Source organism: Oryx dammah, unplaced genomic scaffold (assembly GCF_014754425.2).
Source record: "Oryx dammah isolate SB20612 unplaced genomic scaffold, SCBI_Odam_1.1 HiC_scaffold_6, whole genome shotgun sequence".
Lineage (NCBI taxonomy): Eukaryota > Metazoa > Chordata > Mammalia > Artiodactyla > Bovidae > Oryx > Oryx dammah.
In genome coordinates this window covers 11,219,206-11,246,317 of record NW_024070190.1, presented here as the reverse complement: position 1 = coordinate 11,246,317, position 27,112 = coordinate 11,219,206, and the positions used below count along the sequence as shown (strand labels likewise).

Genomic DNA, 27,112 nt, shown 5'->3' with positions numbered 1-27,112 from the left:
CCCAAAAGTTACCCTAAGGGTTGATTACGGTAAATGCAGGGACTCTGGACTAGTAAACCTTCAAAGGGAAAAACCGCTCTCTACACAGGGATAATGATTTTTGTCTTTTTTTTTTTGAAAACAAACTGGATTGCTTTAAAATATTAATAGCAGTGTGTTCAGCCTCACTGAAAGCACACTACTAGGCTTCTGTCACAAACAGTGACTTTGAAAATAAACCGAAACTCGTGAATATTCAATTTTTATAGTTTTATAAAAGGCTGATGTGGGGTTATCCACGGCTGGTGACAGTACAGGTAGTCAAATCAGAAATGTGAACTGGAGCAGATTTGTGAGATACAAAGTGGGGTTAAAGAAAAGACAGGTCAGCCGTCCATCTGCTGGAAAACTCAGGCCCAAGTGCTCCAGGAGGGCGTCCACAAGTGGGGGTGACTGGACGCCACTTGCAGATATGGACTCTGCGTGCCTGTCAGATTTACTCATTTCAGCATCTCAATTCATCTCCTTTGCGTTAATTTTCCTCATATCCACATTTAACGTGGGAGACCTGGATTATTCTCCAGAGCATGTACATCTAAAGAGGAAAGGATATTACCTTTCTTCCATGGGGAGAATGAGACAAAGACAGCCTATGACTGAGAAGGATAATCACAGAAAACTCAGCTTGTTTGAACCATTTCCCCAGATTGCTTTGTCTCAAACTTGCCTCACCTTTGGGAAATTTTGATGGTTAAAGGTAACAATGAAGGTGACTTAAGAGCAGCCCTCTTCTAAATAGGGGAATTAAGAATCTGACAAAAACAAGGGGCAAGCCTTCTGGCTCATGGAAAGCAGCGCCTGGCTGTGGGGTCTCCTCCTTCTAGTGTACCCAGGCCCCAAATGCTTACCTGTTAGATATTTTACTTTAGCTCGCGCTCTCTCGTCTGCATCAAAATACCAAACCGTTATTGCGTACCTAAAAGAAAATTTAGAACAGGGTAAGAATGACCACACTGGGAGAAAAAAAGGGAATGCTGTTGCAAAGATCTAATAAAACTCATCATGGCAAAACAACACCTAACTTGGAATGACATCAGGTGATATGTGGGCACAGTAACAACCCACTTATCCAAGAACCCCAACGGTCAAGAGCATAACACAGAGCCAGGAGTAGCTCAAATTAACACTGCAGAGTTTGTGACTTTTTATGATTTTCTTAGTACCTACTAAGAAATAACCTATTTATTATCTGTTTTGCAAGCCTATAGCAGATTAGAAACAGACACCAAGAAGGAAAGAGTGGCTGTTAGAGAAAAAGTATGTTATCAATAGCGTTCCAAAAGAAAAGAAGAGAAACAGGACGCCAGACCAGCGGCCTGCAGAGCAGGGGAGAGCAGGCACTCTCAGCCACATCTGACAATGTCACTACACTCGTAACAGTAAAGAACGATGGCAGGCGTTCATAATTTTACAACCTGGGGTCATCAAGGTCGATCATGCAAAGAGTTTTTTAGGATTTTAATCAAAACAATTATACTATGTCTTGTTTCATTTTTATGAAAATTTCAATCATTTGGAACACCACAGTTCACAAATGAATGAAGACTCTTGTTTATTAAAGACCACAAGCACTTAGTTACACCTTTTGGTACTAAAAATGCAGAAAATTTGCAAACACCACAGGGAGTGAAAGCATGTTAGAAAGGATCAGTTCCCTAGAAGAATGCAGCAATCAGTAAAATGTCCTGCAGATTCTGGCCTGTATTCACTGGGGAAAAGCAACACTGATCAAATGAACCAGCAAACTGCAGTCAAGAGTCAAAGTCAGAGCAGAGGCAGAGCCTGGGAGTCTGGACAGTCAGGGAGGCTGGAAAGGGACAGAGCCAAGGTCACGGTGTGGCCTCCCGGCTCCAGAGCTCCAGCCCCTATCCTATCACTCAGGTGGCCATGGCAATGGGGAAGGTGCACAAATATTTTACTCTGTTTTTTGCACCCGCCCCAAATTCTTAGTTCCTTAGTAGCCAGAGTTTAGCCATCTGGATCAGGTCCCTGCACTGTCCAAGGCCTTCCCAGAAGACAGCTGTAAACCACCACACATCACTCTGTTTCTCCTGCCTCATCCCCTATCTGTTTAGATTCCTCCTCCACATATCTCCCTTTGCTCTGACTCCACACCCTCGCCCTTTCCTCCCAGCCTTGCCAACACTGTCTACTCCTTGCTTCTCCTCACTCCAGGCCCAGCGGCTACACTAGACCAATCGATTCCAATGTAAGACCACTTTCTCCCTCCTCCAAACTCCTGGAGCAACCCATAATTGCATGGCATCTATTCATTACCTAAAATGTTCATTCTATCTCCATTGAGAGGGTACACCACACCACTTTCAAGACTCAATACAAAGGAAGATCAATGAAGCAGTTTCAAGTTCAGAAACAATTTCTAAGAAGCAGTCGGGGCTGCGATGGGCACTGGGGTGATGGGAAGAGAGACAGGATTCAGGACAGAGTCTGATGTGATGGGATCCCCAGGTTCCACCCAGGAGTTCCTATGGCCTCAAGTCACACCGCTCAGCCTGCTCTCACTAAGATGCATAAGGGCTGAGGCAACATGACTCAGAAAGAAGGAAGGAGGGACAGGTGACAAAACCTTCACAGTCTGAACCTCATGAAATGATACAACATCACCGTCAAGAGCCAGCTCTTCTTGTGTTTCTAAGGGATCTCACCAGATCTAAGCCACTGTGTGCCAGTAATTCACTATCATAATGTCCCAAATCCCTTCTATAATGAAAACAGATATTTAAAAAGTAGAGCTTTTTCTTTAAACTATTTATTTTGCTAACAATGTCTGTAACATCTTCCATTTTAATAGTTACACATTTTAATTAGGTCATAGTAAATGGTAAAGAAAAAAACTTTTAAGAGTACAGTAAAAAAAAAAATAGGCTTAGAAAATGAAACCTTGTAGAAAAAGAGTATAAAGCAGAAAATGTAAAAAACAGTATAAGCCTAACACACGCTGTCTATTAAAGCAAAGGGTAATTTTTTTAACACACCTTTTCTCTGCTTCTCTTTGCTCTATTCTTTTTTCTCTCACTTCCACTCTCTGATTATGTATTTTTCTACCTTGTATCATTTTTCCATACCATCCCTCTGCCCCCCACTTCTGCTAGACCCCCTTTAACAAAACTGCCCTTTCTCTTCTCTAGCTAGTCCTTATTCCCCACGTGAACACTCTCACCAGGTCTGAGAACAGATACTAGTTAAGAGATGCACAAACCGAGGAGACAGGCCTGGGAAGACAAGAACCCTGAGCCTCCCTGTCTCACCCGAGACAAGGAGGGGCTGCACAGGGACTCACAGATGTTTGGGACTAACTGTGAACACCCTTATAAAATCATTCAGATTAAAACAGTCACAACTAAAGCCTTATGATAAAGGTAACTGAAGGATAAGAAGATACTCATTAGAAAATGTTCACGTTTATGCTATCAAGCCCCTCCTATCTTAACTATACTCTTTACCAATTTTTTTTTTCTTTAAAGGAATACTACCTTGTAGCATATGCTGGTTGTACTTCATGAGGGTTGCGACGGTCAGACCAGAAAAACAGCAGTCTATCAAATTTGGGTTCAATGTCAGCAAACTGGGCTTTGCCTTCTGGAAAAATTCGAAGTATACCTCCACTTACCTAGGAAAGGAGCCAAAAATATGTAAATATGAGCAACCAAGGATGCGACAAAATTAAATTTAGGGGTAAAAGACCACTTCAGTAAATCAAGTCTTAACTGAATTGTTCACATAACATCTCGATTAATAATGTCTGGAACTGAGATTTCAAGTACATGCAGAGATACAAGGAAAAATTCATTCCTTGTTTTAGGGAATTTTGTAAATATTTGAGGAAACAGATGAATATCCTCTGAACTCAAAAGTCTTAAAATGACACTTGAAAGTCTGAAAAACTAGTAAGCATTCCTTATTTATGTATGGTGATGACTTGCTTCACCTACTCTTAAAAATGTATCAATTTCAAATCATTCTGATGAAAATTACTACAAATGATTAACTGGGTCAAAGAAGTAGTTCATCGTATTTTAAAAGTTCAACAGATAATATTAATAGAGCAGTCTTATTTAAGGAACGCAATCTATCAGGAGAAAGTGTCATTTATCATCAGCACTGGGCCTATATAACCGAACTTGTCCACAGAGGGCCACTACCATTTGCCCCAGTAGGTATCTGTCTTTACTGGAGACCAGAGGGACTCCCCATGCATTCTGATACTGACTCTTCCAGGACCTGTTGCTGGCCCTGGGTGCAGTTCAGTTCAGTCGCTCAGTTGTGTCCAACTCTGCGACCCTATGACTCGCAGCACGCCAGGCCTCCCTGTCCATCACCAACTCCTGGAGTTTACTCAAACTCATGCCCATTGAGTCAGTGATGCCATCCAGCCATCTCATCCTCTGTCGTCCCCTTCTCCTCCTGCCCCCAATCCCTCCCAGCATTAGGGTCTTCTCCAATGAGTCAACTCTTCACATGAGGTGGCCAAAGTATTGGATTTTCAGCTTTAGCATCAGTCCTTCCAAAGAACACCCAGGACTGATCTCCTTTAGGATGGACTGGTTGGATCTCCTTGCAGTCCAAGGGACTCACAAGAGTCTTCTCCAACACCACAGTTCAAAAGCATCGATTCTTCGGCGCTTAGCTTTCTTCATAGTCCAATTCTCACATCCATACATGACCACTGGAAAAACCACAGCCTTGACTAGACAGACCTTTGTTGGCAAAGTAACGTCTCTGCTCTTTAATGTGCTACTTTAGGTTGGTCATAACTTTCCTTCCAAGGAGTAAGCGTCTTTTAATTTCATGGCTGCAGTCACCATCTGCAGTGATTTTGGAGCCCCCCAAAATAAAGTCTGACACTGTTTCCCCATCTATTTCCCAAGTAGGGAACAATTCAGACAGGTGTCATTGTGGTGATTATAATCTGGGCAGGAGTAAAGCAAGGTAACCTCCATCCAGCTGAGTAACTTCTTTACCCTTGAAAAACTAAACTCCTAACAAGCAGACTCCTGAATTGAAAGGAACTTGATCAAGACACTGTGGAGGCTGAGCCTATTCCTCAGTTCCATGACAGTCAAAGAAGCTGATCACCAGGCTCAGAGTCAAGTGAGTTAGATTCAAGCTACTTGGTGCCCTTGCCCGCCTTCTGCAGGTTCAAGCGTTGCCCTGAGAGGCTCCCAGGGCACTTGTGGACATCTACAGGGGGTCTAGACTGTGACAGAGAGCGTACCTTCTTTTCTCTTCCTGCTTCTCTGTCCTTTCCCTGGAGTCAGTGGGACTAGAGGTAGGTTTTCAAGCGTCCTATCTTCCTCTGGGAGGCATTCCCTGTCCCCCGCACCAGGCAGCCTTCCCTTGTGTCCCCACAGCCACCTGTCCCGCACTTGGTATAACAGCTGTACTCGTCAGTCCACCTGGTCTGCACCCTCCACTGGAGTCAAGCTCTGTGAGGGAGAGCTCCATTTCTGCTCAGTTTCCAGTGCCCAGAACACCCTCTGGTACAGTGTACTTATTCAGAGCAAAATACTGCAAGGAAAGGTTTCAGTTTTACATATAAAAGCACTGAAGACTTTTTTCTGCTTATGTACTAATTTAAAAACTATATATTGATGACCTTAGATAGGTCATATAAAAATTAAAGAATCAGCCTAGAAAGAACCTAGACTCTAACAAAATGTGGAAGAGTTGATCAAACATATTTCTAATTTTCTAGAGATTCACAAAATGTGAAAAAATGTTAAGTTTTAACTAAATTTACACCAGTTGTTTTGTGTGTTGAGCTCAAGGTGAATTAACAATTTCTTGATTTCAAACTTTGAAAGTTTTAACAAAAAACCCATGTTTGTTGACATATTGCCTCAAAATATACTAGCAATAAAACGTACCTCCTTAGGAACTTGGGAGTAGGACAGAGCAAATTCTTTCTTTTCAAAAAACAACACTTTTTATTTTTAACTGCTTGTCATGCTTCTATAATAATATTCTTGCATTTGTTACTTCCTTTTTTTTTTTTTTAATTCATTCATTTTATCTTTGGCTGTGCTGGGTCTCGGCTGCTGTGCACAGGCTTTCTCCAGCTGTGGAGACTGAGGGCTACTCTCTAGTTGTGGAGTGTGGGCTACTCATTACTGTGGCTTCTCTTGCAGAGTACAGGCTCTAGGGCCCATGAGCTCAGCAGCTGTGGCTCCCCAGCTCCAGGGGACAGGCTCAGTAGTTGCGACACACAGGCTTAGTTGCTCCACGGCACATGAGATCTTTCTAGATCAGGGATTGAATCTGTGTCTCCTGCATTGGCAGGCGGATTTGTTACCACTGAGCCACCAGGAAAGCCTTGTTACTTGTTCTTTCTTTATTCATTTTATTGAGGTATAGTTGATTGACAATATTGTGATAGTTTCAGAGGTACAGCAAAGTGATTTGGTTACACATATATATGTATTTCACTATATTCTTTTCTGAAAGAATATTCTTTTCCACTATAGTTTATTATAAGATATTGGATACAGCTTCCTCTACTAATGGTAAATCCTTGTTTATCTTATATATGGTGGTGTATACCTCTTAATCTCATCCTCCCAATTTATCCCTCCCCACCTTCCCCTTTGTTAACCACAAGTTTGTTTTCAAAGTCTGAATCTATTTCTAAATATTCTGTAAATAAGTTCATTTGTAGTATTCTTAGATTGTACACGTAAGTCATACATAGAAACATCTGTCATTCTCTTCTGACTTACTCTGCTTAGCATGCTAATCTCTAGGACCATCCACATTGCTGCAGATGGCAGTTTCATTCTCATGGCTGAATAGTGTTCCCTTGTAAGGACTTCTCTGTCCATTCATCTGCTGGTAGATGCTTAGGCTGCCTCCATTCCTGGCTACTGCAAACAGTGTTGCTAGGAACACTGGGGGTACATGTATCTTTCTGAATTAGAGCTTTCATCTTTTTTGGACATATGCCCAGCAGTGGGATTGCTGGATCATATGGTAACTCTTTTAGTTTTTTAAGGATCCTCCATATTGTTTTCCAGAGTGGCTCCACCAATTTACATTCCCACCAACAGTGTAGGAGTGTTCCCTTTTCTCCACACCCTCTCCAGCATTTATTATTTGTAGACTTTTTGATGATGGCTATTCTGACCATTTTGTGAGGTGTTACCTCACGTACTTTTGATTTGCATTTCTCTAATAACCAGTAATGTTGAGCACTTTTTCACTTGTCTACTGGCCATCTGAATGTCTTCTTTGGAGAAATGCCTATTTAGGTTTTCTGCCATTTTCTGACTGGGTTTTTGTTGTTACTGAATTGTATGAGATGACTGGGTTTTTGTTGTTATTGAATTGTATGAGCTGTTTGTGTATCTGGAAATTAAGCCTTTGTCGGTCACACTGTTTGCAAATATTTTCTCCCAGTCCATAGGTTGTATTTTTGTTTTGTTTAAGTTTAATTAGGTCGTATTTATTTTTGCTTTTGTTTCTATTGCTTTGGGAGACTGACCTAAGAAAACACTGGTACAATCTATGTCAGAGTATATCCTGCCTATGTTCTCTTCTAAAAGTTTTATGGTGTCATGTTTTATATTTAAGTCTTTAAGCCATTTTGAGTTTATTTTTGTGTATGATGTGAAGGTGTGTTCTATTATATGTGTGTGTGTATATATATTAAAAATATAACAACTTCACTGATTTACATGCATCTGTCCGGCTTTCTTAACACCATCTGCTAAAGAGACTGTTTTTCCTCCATTGCAAATTCTTGCCTCCTTTGTCAAAGATTAATTGACTGTAGATGTGTGGATTTATTTCTGAGCTCTCTATTCTATTCCACGGATCCACATGCCTGTGTCTGTGCTAATACCATGCTGCTTTGACTATTATAGATTTACAGCACTGTCTGAAGTCTGGAAGGGCTATGCCTCCAACTTTGTTCTTTCTCCTCTAGATTGCTTTGGCAATTCTATATAAATTTTAGGATTACGTGTTCTAGTTCTGTGAAAAATGTCATGGGTAATTTGATAGGGATTGCACTAAATCTGTAGATTGCTTTAGGTAGTATGGCCATTTTAACTATATTAATTCTTCCAATCCAAGAGCATGGGATATCTTCCCTTTTCTTTGCATCATCACTGATTTCCTTTATCAGAGTTTTATAAGCCTCAGCATATAGGTTAGGTATATCTCTAGATACATATTTTTTGATGTGATCTTCAACAGGATTTTTTTCTGCCTTCTCTTTTCACTGTTGGTGTAAAAAAATGCAACAGACTTCTATTTATCAATCTTGTACCCTGCTACCTTGCTGAATTCATTTATCAGTTCTAATAGTTTTTGTATGGAGTTTTTCAGGTTTTCTATAAGAATATCAAGGACAGAGGATATTCTTTAAATCAGTATGGTACAGAAAGATTACTGGATCACTAAGTTTTAGGATATGCTTTTAGAACAGGACTAAGTTTTTGCACATTTAGGACCTGGTGATTTTCATTTGTGTGTATGTGTGTGTGGCGAAGGAAGGTTTTAAAGGTTATATGATTTTTAAAAATTACCATGGCTACACAAGTATGTTCACTCTGTGAAAATCCACTGGGCTATGTATTATGTTCACTTTTCTATTTTGCTTCAATATACGTAAATTTTAAAGAAATCAACCAAAATTAGTTCATACAATCTCTCATACATGACACATTTCTAAAGTTTAAATCTTTTAAATTTAAGTGAAACTAAGGCTGATATTCAAGGAATATATTTTTGAAACAACAGAGATTAGCTGTATTGTACATTCTGACTGTACCACAGAATCTGTCAGTATTGATAAACTTCATAATCAGAGAAAGAAGTCCTGCCTCCAACAGTCCAATAGCTCAATGCCAAATAACATCTCTGCAACAATGCAAAAAATAAAATGTAGGAGTTAAATAGCAAATAATTCTTAATAATCATTTATACATAATCTCCCTCAAAAGTCGTGATAGAGCAAAAATTCTCGTAAGTGTTTTGGGTATTATTTTAATAAAAGGTACTTTTGTAAAAGTTAAATTTTGGATGAATGCGTCAATATTCACAACAAGGGAATCTACTTTTTGAGCTATATTAGTATCTGTTTCATTTTAATAAATATCTACCCCTAACACCTTAAAGCATATCCAAGGAGAAATGTTTAACTGTTCTACATTTTAAAGTCAGTCTTACCTATGAGAGGTATTTGTGAGAAAAAAACACCTGTAAGATAAAAAATAAATGCTCAGTGAGGTGGCATACCTTGGCATCCCAGTCTTTATTAAGATAATATATACATGTCACACATCTTCCATCTCCATTTGGATTATCGACATGACGTACGTAACCTGTTCCATTGCCAGGATAACAAGCAACCATGGCCTGTAACAATAATAATAATAATAATAATAATAATAATAATAATAATAAATTTAATAGTCCAACTATGAATAAAAAGGGAAAACAGCTTATATAACGAAGATCTCTGATTTTTGGCTATTCTGACTTACATTTAAATTCTTTCTCTAGCAAAAAATCATGTTTGTAGATAAGAAGTAAAGACCTTCTACACTGATGAGTATAAAAAGCACAGGGAAGGCTGGTGAACAATGCAAGGTCTGGAGAACTCTGTCTCACAGTGATGGGAAGAGCTGACACAGAAGGATCAGAGAGACTGCAGAAAGGCCTCTCTTTTGTGACCTTTATTCATGCTGATTATCAAGATCAAGTGGGCTTTGTCCTGCTCCACGGAAGCTGGCCATTCTCCCTGAGCTCACCACAGAACCACCTGTGTTACCATTCCACAGTCACACACTGCCTCCAACACTCTCTCTGAATGGAACCAATCTGGAAAGGCACAATTTAGAAGATCAACGCTGAACATTACCTCATTTAATATCAATGAGACTAAATGACAAATTAGCACGTAACAAGCCCCTCTGTTAAGGAAGCTGAGGCCCAGGAAGGGCACTGTTCTTAAGGACACATGACAGGAGATCGTATGAATGGGGGCGGTCTGGCTTGAGCACCCGAGTCTCTGACACCATACTACGTCATCCATGTAGCACCCCGCTATACTCGTGCGTGTCTTGGGGGTCAGGGAGTGGCGAGTGGAAAAAGAAGACTGCTAGTTGGCTATTGCAGTTTGTTTCCAGGAGAAAAACAAAAATCAGGTGGACTAAGGTGGCAAGGTAGGATGTATTCTGAAGGTAGAAAACCAACAAGGTTTGCTCATGGACTAGAAGTGGAGAAAAAGGAGTGAAGGATGATTCTGCTGTTTCCAGCCTATGTAACTGAATGGATGGAGTATTTACCAAAAAAAAAAAAAAAAAAAAAAACCAGAAATACTAGGTGAAAGAGTTAACACCACGCACAGGGTAATAACGGAGCTTCCCAGCAGTGGTCCTGATAAGCCAGATATTCCAGGGTAGAACAAAACTGAAGACACTATGAATATGCTTCAGAATGAGAAGTTTGCGTTAGTCACTTCTACACTGTTCTCCTTTAGGGTTCCATGGCGGTGCCTAGGGGTGACTGATAGGCAGTCCAGAGGAATGTTGTTGTTCAGTTGCTAAGTCATGTCTGACTCTTTGCAACCCCACAGACCCATAAAATGACAAGAGGCCAAACAAACAGGTCTTGCCCCAACCTTCAACTAGGGTACCATTTATGTGTTTCCACTGAATTGCAAGCGAGACTTTTGGAAAAAATAAAAGATGTAATAAAAGTTTTAAACAACTGTATTAATTAAATTTTATAATTCCTGAAGTAGCTCAGTTACCTCCACCTAAATGTACTATCTGAGGGGCCATTATCACCAGAGGCTTGTCTGGTGTTCCCCAGAGCCCTTTAGCTCTGCTCTGGTGACAGAGATACCACGGAGTGAAGAGAAAGGAAGGAAGGGGAAGGGAGTCAGTGCTGCACAGGGCCTGCCTGTTGTCAACCTGTCTATAGCAGCCATAGCAAAGGCAGCAGGACATTATTACAACTACAAAAAGGATAAGATGAGAAACCCCACCATAACCCAGTAAACTAGAAGGCCTACTGATAATCAGAGCTAGATGCAGGTGGCTATAAAACGAGTAATGCATAAAAGAGAAAGAAGCAAGAGGATCCTACTCCCAGAAGACAGACAACCCCTTCTGCGCCTACAACTAGAGACTCTAAGAGGAGAAGGGAAAACCAAGCACAGCCAGAAAAAGGAGATCACCTTGGAAAACCTGAGACCTGAAGGAGTCAAACTCTGAGAGGTTCCGGGGAAAGATAAATATTGCAGGAAACATGCAATGATTTGGGAGGGTCACGAATTCATTCAAGTATCTGCATGGCCTAAACACAACACAGTGAAGCTGCACTGAGCAAGGCATGCATGTCCTGAAACTCCTCCCCACTTGAATTCTAAAAAACATAAAAAGAAGTTTCTATAAAATCTCATGAAATCTAGAAGCTGTTATGTTTAAAATAAGTATTCACATTTAAACAAAGTTATCCTTAGCTACAATTTGGACTAGCAAAATTTAAAGTTCCTTAAATGTTACACAGTGCTTACAGGTTTTAAATAACATTTATGCTTTATGTCTTAATTGGTGATTTTGTTTTCTAGGTATATTTTATATATATATATTTGTATAAAAAAGACTATTACTATTCTTGATTTTTTTTAATATACAGGTTCTTGTTCACAATACTTTTAATAAATTCTATTTATTTTCTCTTAATCTCTTGGTAAAATAATAACAACTCAACAATAACAACCTGATTTTACCTGCTTGAGACCATTATTAGTCTAGAAGTCATTAGCAGTATTAAAAAGTATTATGAAATACCTACAATATCCCACTACAAAAAGGGTCAGTATGGTATGTCTGAAAGGGCTTAGCTGGAAAGAAAGAAAACACCAGGCACTTGCAAATCAACTGATAAACTGAGTAGTGCAGATAATAAACAGAAAAGGAATTTGGAAGAAAGAAATTATTCATGTGGGATAAAATAAAAGGACAAGGCTCTGAACTACACATGACCTTGGCTCACCTTTAAAGGACAGGTGTGATTTGGAAAGGTAAAGGGATGAAAAAACAAACAATACGGGCCTGGCAAACACAGGGAACATCTGAGTGACAGTGGGGTACTTTTATAATGGTCTGCTTTGTCACTTAATAACCAACTAAGCAGGTAAAGTTAATTTGGCAGAAATAAGATGAAATCTTGAAAATTCAGCAGAGGAAGAAGGGCATGAAAGGTAAGCAACAGTGAACCACTGTGGTCCTGTGTAGGGATGACTACAATGAAAGCTTTGAAGAAGGCAGCTTCCCTAGTCTAGGATTTATATGAAAGATTATGTAAGATAAAGGACACTGCTATGATCTGAATGTTTCCATGCCTACATAGATTCATATGCTGAAACTCTTAAGCCCCGAAGATTTAAGAGGTGGAACCTTTGAGAGCCACCGAGGTCACAAGCAGGGAGCCCTCAAGAATGGATAAGTGCTCTTACAAAGAGGCTCTGAGGGTAACCCTGACCCTTCCTCCTTGCGAGGACAGAGCCAGAAGTGGCTGTGAACCAGGAAAGGGGCTTCACCAGACAGTGGCGAGCATGGCTACCTTGATCTTGAGCCTGCCAGCCTCCAGAACTGTAAGCAATACATTTCCGTGTTTATAAGCTACTCAGTCTGCGGTATTTTGCTATAGTAGCCCAAATGGATTAAGACACCTATACCTATAAAGACAGCAGAAAATTCAGCAGAGGAAGAAGGCATACCTATAAAAGATAAAATTGTTTCAAGAAATTTACACTGTATATAGTGGTCCTAAGGATAAGGAAAGTCACTCAAGTCTATCAAATAAAACTGAACTATCTCTAAAGATTTGATGAGGACTGGAGTGATACTCCCTGGGTATTATTCTATCTTTTCTGAGGAGTAGCAGACATGACCTCACACTCTCGTGAGGGCTGGGTTGGAAGACAGTGGAAAAGACTCGACATTTGCCTGAAAAAGAAACAATGCGATTGCCTACTCTATCATTCTGAGGTACATTTCTAATCTGACATGTCTTTGAGACACCAATTTTAAACATTTCAGTTTCTCATTGGGAAAAGCCTATTTAAACATAAGCAAAACAATTAAATGCTGTTTTTTCCCTTTTTGACTTGAAAATGTCAAAATGAAGATGTTCTTAGGATAAGAAAAAACATATATTTGTTTTTTACTCTTAAGAATAAAAGGAAGGAAGAGGTTTGTGGTACCTCTCTGGAATCTGAAGACATTTATTTCTGACATTGGAAGACTTGTATTCAATATGAAGTTGAACCAGAAAACTTACTTTTTTCCCTTCTTGAACTGAATTATTTTAAAACACTGATTCAAAGCTAAGAAAAGTCAAATTTTATGACTAACAAAGTACTATTTTTTTTTACCTGGAATGTGGGGAAGAGCTTTTACTTTTTGAAAATTTATTCTATTGAATTATATTGTCCAAGGTCTATAGCCCTCTGCAGACACGGACAGTTAATGTTTAGCAAGCACTCACCATAAGCCAGGCAAGGATCATCTCGTTCACTCCTCACAACAAACTTATGAGGTAGGTCCAATTAATCTCTTCATTTTGGAGATCAGAAAACAGAGCTATAATGAGAATGAAAAACTTGCCAAACGTCACAGAGATGCTAAGGAGTCTGGAGGAGAAAACCACCTTCACATCCTCCTCAGTTCCTGTTTCCAGTAAGGCTGTGTTCAGTCTGGCTGAAGAGTTCAGGTGAACCAGTAGCTGGCTCCTGAGGGACTCCCCACCTGCCATGACAACACACACACACACACACACACACACACACACACACACACGCACGCACGCACGCACGCACGCACGCACGCACCCGAGAGGTTCAATTCTCCCATGTGCTCTGGAAGGTATCCTCCAATTCTGCATTACCGCTCTGAAGTCTCTCCCTCCTCCATTCCCACAGCACAGGGACCACCACAAGCACTATCATTCGGGTTTACGCAACTCTAGCTCAAATAGGGGGGACACATATCATCAAAGAACTAGACTAAAAACAAGTTGGCATCTACTATAATTTTATTCCGTAAACTGCAGATTTCAATTATACTTGTTTAGATAATCTCATTTCCTAAAAGATATGACTAAAAACTTTATAAAATTATGAATTTTGTTCACTGTATTAATTAGCCTGTTAAACAGGGGTGACGAGGAAGGACAATCCATAGGCATTTAAAAATTTAAATCTCTTGACTTATTTGCTAAACTTTAATGTTATAAATAACATACAGTGTTAGTTGCTCAGTTGTGTCCAGCTCTTTGCAACTCTATGGATTGTAGCTGGCCAGGCTCCTCTATCCATGGAATTTTCCAGGCAAGAATACTGCAGTGGGTTGCCATTTCCTTCTCCAGGGGATCTTCCCCACCCAGGGATTGAACCTAGGTCTCCTGCATTGCAGGCAGATTCTCAAACTCCTTACCATCTGAGCCACCAGGGAAATCCCAATTTGTGAGACTTTTCATATTTTTACTTGCTGTTTAATTCTTTTGTCAACTGCTCACTCACATCCTTTATTCACTTTTCTAATGGGTTATTCATCACTTCTCTGTTGATTTTTGAGAGATCTTTACCTATAAATCTTCTATCATATGATAAAACAACAATTTCAACATTTTTATTATGTTCCTATAGAATATTTTAATACGAGCTAGTTATAATTTGTATACAAAGGCAGAATATAATCATATTAATTATAAATTAAAGTTTTAAAAAGTCCAAGAGACTCCTCTGACCATACTCATAGGAATGAAATGCAGGGGAAAAAAGGAAAGATAATGTAACAGTATTGCTACAAATTACTCCTTAAATAGCCCAAGAATGATGGGCTGTTTAATTCAACACCAGACACACTATTTTCCTTCTTGGGCCCTAATTCTAGCCTGAGAGAAAACAACTCCAGTATACATTTAAAAATCAACTTGCTTAAGAGCAATGTTTCAACAGGCAGTGTATTCAGCTTTAATGATGCCTTACTGCACTCTTTTCCTTTTAGTTAGCAAGGAACTGATAAAATTCTACTTTACATGTCAGGAACCGGTCTGTGGAGCAGTTTATATTTAGGCGGCCTGGCTCTGCTGAGAGGAGAGCTGTGATTTGTTAGCCTCGGCTGCCAGCTCACCAGCTCTGCACAGCCCTTCCTCAGGTTCCCAGGCCAGGCGCTGCGTTCAGGCCACTCACCCACAGCGCCTGAGGAGGAGGAGAGAGCAACCTCCCCCACACGGAGGGAGGCAGGGGTCCAGGCAGGCCTCAGCTTGGTCTCCAGGAGACACTACCGCATTCCAGCCCCTGCAGGGAGGTGCACTGCTAAGACACGCGCTCTGACAGCTATGGCAAACTCGTTTTATTAATAAAATAATTCTCCAGCAAGCTTGCAATTTAGCCTTCAAACAAATAAAACAAACAAAACCCCCAACTGCTAAACATTACCAACAATAATTTCAGCAGCTATCAAGGCCCAGAGAGCAGGCAGTACACTAAGCCTGGGGATACAGAGATGAAAGTTCAACACCTGCTTCCTCAAATTCCAGAGTCTGGAAGAGAGGTGTGATTTATAAGTTATTTCAGCATAGAGAGTGCTGATTTGCTTTGATGGACTGGAGGACTTGAATTAGAGGGTCCTATTATTCATCCTGGATCATTAGTGAACATTTGCAAAACCACTCCAGGACAGAGCCACTGGTTAATGATGAAAGCTTCTAATCAAAAACCTCAGGTAAGCCCTCGATCCTTATCTCTCTTCAAATCGACAGATGTTGGTAATTAGCATACCAGGTATTAGAAATGACGACAGTATAGAAGAGCGGTGAGTAAGCTATGTGGTTTGGTTAGATATCACACAGGGACCACTGCTCTTACATGAGCACATACATAGGAGTCTAATGAACCCAAGAGCCTATTCTCTTTGGGATGGTTCCCTAGGGCTTAAGATTCCTACAGGTTCTGTGTTAAGTCCCCTACAAGGGAATTCTGTTGTCTGATCCTACCTATGTTAAAATGAATACTAAAACCAGATTAGCACTTCTGCCTAGAATAAACCTTTCATAAAAGACTTTCTAAAATGGAGTCGAGATTTCATTCAGTTTAGAAAGGAGTCTCTAAGACTACTTTTGTGGGTGTGGCAGAGCTCTGAGTATTGTTTTCATAGTAACATGCCATCTAGAAGCTCAGTTTGGGGGGACTAGGTCAACATCGCTCATTTATCTGAAACTGCAAACTTGAGCAGTATCTCTCAAAGAGAACCTAATACCTAAACAACTGAACTGGCTCAGGTAGGTCATAACAGGGAGACAGTCACGCAAAGGAATCCAGGACAGTGTAGTAAACAAAGCAGGGTCTTACACAAGGTACCCAGACAGCAAGGATGATTCATGCTTTAATGGGAATGGGGCATCAGAAAACATTTTATAGGGAAATGACAAATGAGCAGAATTTTGAAGGATAATAATAGAACTTTTCCAGAGTAGAGGGAGTTTCCAAGTAAACAATATTTTCAAAAACCATGAACAAATATGGCAGCCTGAGAGGACCACAACCAGGTAAGCACCATTGGAAGATGAAGTCCCCATCAGGGCTGTGGGAGATAGGGAACGGACAGATGGGCAGGGGCCAGCAGAAAGGCTCTCGCCAGATGTTCACGAGTTTTTTTTTTACAAGTCAGTGAAGCCAAATGAATCACTTGGTCTTCTTAAACTATGATTCCAAACCCCATACTTGAAATCCTGATTTAGTAAGTATGGGATGAGGCCTGCGATCTCAGAATTTTAAACAAGCACTCCATAGGATTCTGATTAACAAAGGCCCAAATTTCCACTCAATCCTAAAGGAAATCGACCATGCATATTCATTGGAAGGACTGGTGCTGAATGAAGCTCCAATACTTTGGATACCTGAGGCAAAGAAATGACTCATTGGAAAAGATCCTGATGCTGGGAAAGACGGAGGGCAAAGAGAAGGGGGTGAGAGAGAGAGAGAGAGATGGTTGGATGGCATCACCAACTCAATGGACATAAGTTTGAGCAAACTCAGGGAGATAGTGAACAACAGGGAAGCCTGGTGTGCTGCAATCCATGGGGTCACCTAGAGTTGGACACGACTGAGTGACTGAAAAACAGTAACAAATTTCAAATAAGAGTAGCAAAATAATGTTTCAACTCTCCAAACATCACTTAGGCTACTCCTAGGGGATGGAGTGGATGGCCTGGAATTAGAGGTCACTGACACATAGACAAGAGATGCTAGCCCGGATGAGGGGCGCAGGACTGAAGGACAGGGGAATTAAGGCAAAATGAAGAGTGGGAAACAGGCAGGATTTGGTAGCAGTGACAGAGAAGGAAGAGTGCATTAAAAAACAACCACCTCAAAAATATTCACTATTTGTTCATTCATTCAACAAATCTTTTCTGAGCACTGACTGTATGTCAGATACTGTTCTAGATCTTATGGGTACAATAATGAAGAGAGAAAAAAGTGACTGCTTTCAGGGAACATATTCTGGTAGGAGGAGAAAGAACAAACAAAATAATTAAGTCAACACAGAGCATAATAAATAGTATGTGAGAAGATTAGTATTTTGAAAACACAAGGCAGGAATGGGGAACACAACGCTGGGGTGTTAATGGGGTGGGTCCAGCAGACCCATCTGAGCAGATCTGAAGGAGATGAGGAGTGAATGTTCTGGGCAGTGGGCCTGGCCTGTGTGAGGAAAAGGAGGGTCAGTGTGCCTGGAGATGAGAGAGCAAAGCCGTGGACAGTGCAAGATGAGGTCAGAGAGGGGCAGAGCTGGGGCTTTAGACACCACTGAAAGGACTAAGAGAGAGGTCGCTGGAGGGCTTTGGGCAGTCTGGCTGCCATGTGGAGAGTGGCTGGAAAACTACTACCCACCGCCCGGTTTTGTAAGTCAAGTTTCATTGAACACTCATTTGTTTGTGTATTATTATCTATGGCTATTTTCAGGCCATAAAAGAACTAAGTAGCTGTGATAGAGGGTTGGTCCACAAAGCCTCAAATTTTTTACCACCTGGCCTTTCGCAGAAAGTCTGCAACCCCTGATGTGGAAAACAGACCAAGGCTGGCACAAGTGGAAGGCAGAAGATGAGTGAGAAAGCTTTCCCTGCAATAAATCAGATGAAGTATGCTAACTGCTTGGATCACAGTCTTAAGAAGTGACTGGATCCTCAATCTGTTCTGAAGGAGTCATAGGCAGGATTTCCAGAAGGACTGGTACGGAGTAAGAGAGAGAGCACGACTCTTAAGGTTTCTGGCTTGAGAAGCTGGAAAACTGAAATTACCCTAGATGGACAAAGACAACAGGTGGCACGGCCTCAGTGCAGGGGCCTTGTGAGGAGTCCAGCTTTGAACATGTTGAGATTTAAAGAGCTCACTCGCTCGGAGGCAGGAAGACAGTCTGTGAAGAACGTACAGTCCAGTGGAACAGAAAGGAAAACTAATCATTTCAGTCAACCAACCATTAGGGGAAGCTGGGATCAGGGAAAGCTTCTTGATAAATGGGTCTTGAAAGAAGAATACGAACTGACCAGAAGAGAGTGAGACTATTGCAGGAAAAGAAAAAGTCACAAACGAAGACAAGGAGAGCACGGTGAATGTGCTCAGGTGTGTGCTGTGTAGACACTGCAACTGGGGAGGGGGCCCCGAAGTGTGAACAAGGGGTGTGACTGACAAGGCTGGACACATCCGAAGCTGCTTCCTGGAAGGTCAGCATTCCTCAGATTATTAACTCGGTTCTGTCTCATGGCTAACGGAGCCACTGAGGAGTTTAAGTGGTGAAGGGGCACCATCAGCTCAGTGGGGCCTCATTCACTTGAGTGGCTGGCAGAGCAGCACCGAAGTGCAGCTGCCGCACGAGGGCCTGGTTCTCTCGCCGGCGCCGGTCAACGGCTGGCCATGCCCTCTTTGCGGTTATTCGATAAAGGGAAAAACACTTTGTTTTAATTTTTGTAATTACAAATCCTGTAGTTTTGTTTTTTTTAAAGTACAGTTAATTACCATGTTGTACCAATCTCTGCTGTATAGCAAAGTGACTCAGTTACATACATACATTCTTTTTTCATATTCTTTTTCATTATGGTTTATCAAAATGTTTGGTTTTTATATTTAATTTTCTTGATGTAGAATCAATGCAACAGGAACAACAAAAATCTGATTTTTTAAAGAAAATTCCCAAAATGAATGAGCTCAAATGCAGTACTTAAACGTTTAAACTTAGCCTGAGCCTTAATGCTTAGAGAGACATTTAGTAGTCACTAAATGCTTTTTTCATTTTAAAATTTAATAGAGTCGGCAAGACTTGAGATCAATAACTCCAATAACAAGCTGATTTTTTCAATAACAGCATAACTCTCTTTGTAGGCAGACAATCAAGCACTTCTGAAAAGCTTTTGTGGTGTGACTGACAGAGACTCAGGCCTCAGCCTTTGTGAGAGGACAAGTGTTACTGGGAGAGAATACCCTTCCATAGGACCTGCATACAGTACATCTCATGTCAGTCCTGCCACAGCTCCGTGAGTCATCCAAACCACTGCACAAGAGTGTAACCAATGTAAGAGCCAGATCTGGTCTTAGAAAATAATCATGGCCCAATTCAAATAATCTTAATCTCTATTCTACTTTCATCACCTTGAGTGAGTCATGTTCTTTAATGTTCTTTGCTTTTCACATCATTCTAAAGATAGCTGGTTAATTGTTTATGAACTACCATATCTAGACACCATTATAATACTTACTTTCTGGATATTCCCAATCAGATTCTGGATTCCTACACGGTATGAATCAGGCTTTATTAATCTGTGCCAAATACAAGTGTTCAACTATCTGTTGAATAAATTAGTTAATGACTAAGGGGGCAATGGGATTAATGTAAATAACTTAAATATATTTAAAATAGAAGTTGAGTTTTACCATCTATGCTAAAGGTTGACAGAATGTTAGGTTATAAGAAATAACTTTGAAGTTCAATAGCTTTCCACTTGCAAGGGATGACAAAAATTACACACACACACACACTCTTCTGTATTTGATATGATGTCGAGATATGAGCTATACAAACCTAAGAGACTGCTTCTCCCACATCTCTAGATGTCAGGTAAAATCCCGCAGTTAGGTCTCCGTCTGCCTGGAAGGAGATTTTGTCATGTCTCAGTCTCTAGCTAATCTATATTTTTATCAATGACCTTTTTTGGGGGGGCAGGGAGTGTAGACATCACATTATTTTTTGGCCGCACCACACGTCAACCAGGATCTTAGTTCCCTGAACAAGGATCGAACTTGTACCCCCTGCAGTGGAAGTCAAGCTTCTTAACCAATGGACCATGAGGCAAGTCCCAGACACTATATATTTCAAAAGGCTTTGCAGAGGATAGTACCGCAATACAAACTTTTCTTCTCCCACACATGTAACACGTAAAACCAAACCACAGTGACAAAAATTACCTAACAGAATTTAAAACGAACAGCAGTAGCATGAAAATATATGATTCTCAAATGTTACTTCCCATTTCTCTACAATCCTTCCTTAAACTTCACTTCACTTACATTTATTTCTACTCAAAGATCATCGGTAACGTTAAAAACTTGTGATCAAGTAGCTGCTCAGCAACTTGATCACAAGTTTTTAACATTACCGATGATCTTGAATCACAAAAACAGAAGAATCTGTCCATGTAACTTCTGAATAGCAGAAATTTAGATAAATATTATAACAGGAAAACCACCGCCATTTACTGAGGTATCACCACCTGTCGGTCACTGTGCCAAGAACTTTATACTCATTCTTTCATTTAATTCTCACAACTCCTGGAAGGCAGAGTAAGACTATAAAATAGGGATAACACAATTTCCAGAAGATAGCTTAAAAAAAAAAAAAAAACCTCCCCAAATCCAGGAATTTAGGTTGCCACTACAACACTAAGCAATATTAAAAGTTCCTAGATTCTGTACTACTCAGGCCATATCTGAGTAGTATAACGGATCTACTGTATCCATTTCTGGGGATACATTAGATGAAGACTACTGACAAGCTGCAGTATTATCAAGGGGGAAAAAAAAGGCTAAGGGCAACGTCTAGCAGATGGGAGAAGTGAGCAGGTTTAGCATGGAGAAGACACATCCCCAGTGGACTGTAATCTCCACATCAGGTAAAACAGCACCCCATCTTACACAGAGCTTTCCAGTTTGCAACATGGCTCTTTACCGTCCCGAAAGGCCACACAAATTAAAGAAGGACACAGAGACTGCCTGCACTCAAATCCCAATTCTACAGGCTGGGTCACTGGGAAGTTACCAAAACTTTGTGTGCCTGATTTCTCTTGTCTGTAAAGTAAAAATAACAACGGTATACCTGACTTGCATGGCAAATCAGCTAGGACACAAAAATGACTTAGACACTGCCTGGGAAACAGAAAGCATCAACAGTGCTGGCCAAGACCAACAGCTGCAGGGCGCAGGAGAAGCCCACACCTTCAGAGCCGCTGCCTCACTGGAGAGCTCAATTATCCCTCTCACAGGACGTGAGCCTAGCAAGACAATGGAGGAAAGAGTTCTGTAAATCTTAATCCCTTTCTACCTCCATCATAATCTCTACAAGGGCCTCCTATACACCAGGCACCATGCGGAGTATAATCTTTAGTAGCTCATTTAATCCTTACAACTACTTACCTGAGGATGCAGAACTAAGCGGGAAGCTAGATTGTGGACCCAGATTGGCTGGGCTCCACAGCCCCGTTTCAAGGCTCCACATCCCCTCATTTATGCATCTTGGCAGCTAGCAACATTCCTAATAAAAATGCCTCATATGTAGAAGATAATCCAGGCAAGAATACTGCAGTGGGTTGCCATTTCCTTCTCCAGGAGATCTTCCCAACCCAGGGAATGAACCCAGGTCTCCCGCATTGCAGGCAGATGCTTTACCGTTTGAGCCAACAGGGAAGTTGTATAAGATAATCAGTGTTTCTCTAGTCAAATAAACACCAGGTACAACTACTCTGAGGGAGTGTGGAGCAGCAGAGACTGAGCGCCTGTCCTGGCCATGCCTCCCGCTCAGCCGTGGAGCGCAGCGCCCTGCCAGTGTCCTCCATCTCAGGAACTAGGAATCTGGACTGCCATAGCCTTCCAACCTAGTTTGAAGACTGTATGTTCCATCTGGCACTACTTCTGATACAGCAGAGACTTAAAATAAACTCCAGAATTTAAAAATGAAGAGACCATAAAGACCTAGCCCAAACTCTTCAGTTAGACTCATCTAACTAGAGAGCCAAAGGATAAAATCTGGGTCTCCCAATTTGCAATCCTACATTGCATCTCTTATAAAGACATAAAGCAAACATTTTAAGTAGATGGGATTAAGAGAAATATAACTGGCATAACAAAGCATGTAACAATGGATGCCAAAATTAAACAGTACTTGGTAACTTTTACTACTCTAAAAATGCCAACTTTGTTAGTACAGAATACTCATTGCTTAAATAGCTCACACGAGGACACCTTAGGATACTGTCTCAGTTTTGTGAATACCCAACTGTAATAAAAAACAGGGTGACCTCAAATAAATTACTTTGATAACAAAAGCCCTGGAGAAGCACTATTAGTTTTATTTTGCTTTGGTTTTTTGAAAAGTATTTATAGAAATACTTGATAAGATGCTGAAACTGTTAGAAAGTTCATCCAAGATTAACAGAAAAAATTTCATTATCTCTAGAGATACACTAAAATGCAACAATTCAACTAGAATTTAACATAGTCGAGAATGGTATAAAAAGTCTTTAAAAAAAAGTGTTCTGGAGCTAATTATAAAAAGCCACTTGTGAGATTAAAATATAAAGCACAGAGAATCCCAAGGCAGCCAAGTGGTTAGGACTCTGTTCTTTCACTGCCAAGCAGCCTGGTTCAGTCCCTGGTTGGGGAACTAAGATTTCACAAGCCATGCAGCACAGCCAAAATAAACACACACACACACATCACGAAAACATTTTTAAAAATAAGAATTTAATTTTTTAAAAAATAAGCAATCCCCACTAAAACATTTAAGGTAAATGTTAAGTCACATTAACAAATATTTATTAAGCATATTATTAATATATAGAATGGGGTAACCTAGGTCTGATTCACTATACTCTGCTGCTGCTGCTGCTGCTGCTGCTGCTACTAAGTCGCTTCAGTCGTGTCCAACTCTGTGCGACCCCATAGACGGTAGCCCACCAGGCTTCCCCACCTAGGCATGTACCCTGAGGAAACCAAAACTGCAAAAGACACATGTATCCCACTGTTCATCCCAGCACTATTATAGCTAGAACATGGAAGCAACCCAGATGTCCATTAACAGATGAATGGATAAAGAAGTTGTGGTACATATACACAATGGAATACTACTCAGCCATAAAAAGAACGCATTTGAGTCAGTTCTGATGACGTGGATGAACCTAGAACCTATTATACAGAGTGAAGGGAGTCATAAAGAGAAAGATAAATATCATATTCTAACACATATATATGGAATCTAGAAAAATGGTACTGAAGAATTTATTTACAGGGCAGCAATAGAGAAACAGAGAGAGAATAAACTTATGGACATGGGGAGAGGAGAGGAGAGGGTGAGATATATGGAAAGAATAACATGGAAACTTGCATTACCATATGTAAAATAGAGAGCCAATGGGAATTTGCTATATGGCCCTGGAAACTCAAACAGGGGCTCTGTATCAACCTAGAGGGGTGGGATGGGGCAGGAAATGGGACGGAGGTTCAAAAGGGAGGGGATATATGTATACCTATGGCTGATTTACGTTGAGGTTTGACAGAAAACAACAAAATTCTGTAAAGCAATTATCCTTCAATAAAAAATTAATTAATTAAAAAGAAAAAATACATTCCTATCTACACGAAGTGCAAATACTGTATGATGATTCCACTTACACGAGATACCCAGAAGAGTCAAATTCATATAGAGTCAGAAAGTACACTGGTAGACTCCACACTTCCTCATCCAAAAAAAAAAAAAAAAAACCAAAAACCTGCTTCACTGGAGAGCAATTCCTCACTAATAAAAGTGTACTGTAAAGCAGTCTCTAAAACCAGAACTCTAGGAGTCATTCTAGTCATTCTTCCCTGTTAGCCAATCAATCACCAAGTCCTGATAAATCTCTACAGCCTGACAAAAAAGAATTTACCTCTTCCTGGTAGATAGGAATAGGGCAAAACTCCTCCAAACCCAGGATGTGTGACCTTTTCATTGGCTTTCAAGACCTCCAATCCTTCTACCTGGCTTCTCATATATCTCCTTGTGATTTCTTTTTTTATCCAGGATAGAGTTTTGGTTAGCCCTTTTATTTTTCCCTTAACCTCACCCTGCAAACTAACAGATTTATACCCCAAGCTATTCAGCACCACTGGAAAAGGTTATAACCATGCAGACTAACACCTATACAACTAAAAGTAGTCTCTGACCTCAGCCAGATCTTCAGAACCGCTTGCCAATCTCTCTATTCCTAGTCAATTTGTTTGTACTCCTCAAAATGAATATTCTATAACTCACCTCTTCCAGCCATTATTTCAGCTCCAACTTTTCAATTCAATAGATGCGGAGATGTTTCCTACTTACCTGAGGTAATTAAGGCAATCAGGTAGAAACTTCAGTTTCTTACTCTCAGGCTTCTTAGAATGTATCTAAATCTATAGGCCTCATTAACTCACTTTCCTCAGTCAGAATGGCTGGTGTGTACAAGACACACATATGGTGATGGAGTTTTTAAAAGGGTCATTCTTTCTCCTATGGAGGGATAATCCTGCCTATATAGTGCTTCTGAAATTTTAACATGCATTTAACCACCTAGGAATCTTACTGAAAATCCACTTTCTGATTTAGGAGGTTTGGAATAGGATGTGAGATTCTGCACTTCTTGCAGCAAACAATGCTGCACGTTTGGAGCAAGGTTTGGGAAAGTGGAAGTGAAAGCATTCAGTTGTGTCTGACTCTATGACTCCACGGACTTAATAAGCCTGCCACACTCCTCTGTCCATGGGTCTCCCAGGCAAGAATACTGGAGTGGGTTGCTATTTCCTTCCCCAAGGTTTGGCAAAGCAGGGTCCAGATTCCATCCCGTCTCAGAGCCTCAGAGACCTTTCACTCCAAGTTAACACCTTTCTTTATCTGCCATATCTTCAGATCTGTTTCTCTCTCAGCTGCTCCCTCCCCCAGCAGGTAACATACCTGTCTTTTCTCTCAATACTTTAAAATAAGCCCCTTCTCAGCTACCATCCAATCTCCAGTTGCTTTGCTCCACAATAAGTTTCTATGAAGAACAGTTACACCAACGGTTCCCAAATTTTTTTGGTTCAAGAGTAATTAGTGTCGCAGTAATTTTTTCATGGCACTCGTAGGCCAAAAGAAATATATGATGGTTCACTTTATTAAGGAATACAGGCCAAACTACTTAGTAAGTACTTAAATCCTAATAATTTAGCATCTGTTGGGCACTGCATAATTTTTCAAATTGTGGAAACAGCCTCATTTCCTGTTTCACACTGATTTTTAGGCAGTACTTACTTTTCTTCTTCTTTTTTTTTTAATAAGAGTAAACACTGAAAACCCAGCTTCACAAAGGTATGACCGCACCAAAAGGAATACAGTATGGTGTCCAAGAGATACTACTGTACTTCCCTTGAAATTTAAAAATAGTCACGGTACCCCTGTGAGTTAGCTACAGTGCCCTGGGATGCCGTCAATGCACAATCTGTTAACTGTAGGTCTGTGTAGTTCTCAGAATGGCAGCATTTCCACTGCTTGGGAAGTTGTTGGAAATGCAGAATCTTGGGATTCACCCAGACTCACTGATTTCAGAACTTCTACTTTAACAAAATATTCAAATGACTCACTGATTCAAGTTCAAGAAGACTGGTCTGGTCCTTGCCTACATCTTCTCACTTACCATTCAACTCACTGAAATCACCACAAGCAAAGTCCCAAACTATGCCCCCCAACCTTTTTAATAAAAGCACTGCATGCCTCTAGTTCTAATCCTAATTAACCCTCTTTGCAGTACTTAATACTATCAATTTTCTATTCTTCCTTGGTTTCTAAAACACCACTGTCTTCTGGTTTCCTTCCTTTTCTTTCAATACACTTTCCTCTCATGCCCTTTCTCCACCAATGAAGAGTTTTGTTTCCACAAGGCTTCTGTAATTAGCACCATCTTTGCTGTGAAAACTGCTTTCTCCAGGGGACCGCATTCAGTCAATCCTGTGGCTTCGGCTAAGATATATATGCTAACCGCCCTAGTCTAGATGGCTCTCTGCAGCCTTAGACCTACAAAACAATTTCCACTTGTATCTACACAGGCTTATTAAACGCAACAATTCCAAAACAGCTTACCTGCCTGCCTTCCCTGGCCTTCAAGTTGCTGTTCTTCATATAGCCTTCCTTTACCAAGTGGCGTCCTCGGTCCACCAATTTCCCTAGAGAAGCTCAGAAATCATTTTTGACTTCTCCTCCTCCACTGCCCTTGCTTATATCATCAATCAGATCAAACATCTTCTGCTACGTATGTATGGATATCTCCACCTCTATTAATTCTATTTTAAAAGAGGTCCTTAATCTTTTCCTTGGATTCCTATTAACAGCCTCGTGACTCCTCTCCTTGCTTCCAGAACTGCCATGACCTGCTCTGAATCATTCTCCATATTCCATCCAAGTTAACTTTCTAAAATCAAAATCTAATGTCACTGCCTGCCTCTAATCCTTCCATGGCTCCAAATGCCTAGCAGTGCTTGTCAAAGTTTTCCAGCAAATAGCAGAAGGGTTTGCTGATACAGATCTAAGAAGCTCACCATAAACAAGACATTTTTTGCAAGGTTCCATTTTATCTTAAATAGTAATTTCCATTTTGCAACCTATTCCATGGTTAGCCACTTGTGTTACGACAGATTCGAATAGTTGCAACAGAGACCATGTAGCCCACAAAGCCTAAAATAATTACTATCTGGCCCTTTGGGAAAAAAAAAAAATCTGCTGACTCC

The 27,112-nt window shown here is 40.5% G+C and overlaps 1 protein-coding gene across 2 annotated transcripts in view; it reads right to left on the bottom strand.

Annotated features, from left to right (window-relative positions):
• Positions 1–27,112, bottom strand: part of EGLN1 (egl-9 family hypoxia inducible factor 1) — a 49,692-nt gene that overhangs the window by 2,677 nt on the left and 19,903 nt on the right. Inside the window, exons 2-5 of one of the 2 annotated variants that reach the window (XR_005721410.1) lie at positions 9,298–9,417; positions 6,777–8,919; positions 3,534–3,670; positions 888–955 (exon numbers count right to left, since the gene is read on the bottom strand). Coding sequence is in view for 1 of the 2 variants with exons in the window: in XM_040242749.1 (XP_040098683.1) it covers positions 888–955; positions 3,534–3,670; positions 9,298–9,417 (325 nt within the window). In the remaining variant the exon portion in view is untranslated. The remainder of the gene's footprint in view (positions 1–887; positions 956–3,533; positions 3,671–6,776; positions 8,920–9,297; positions 9,418–27,112) is intronic. The other variant, XM_040242749.1, reaches the window with a different exon arrangement.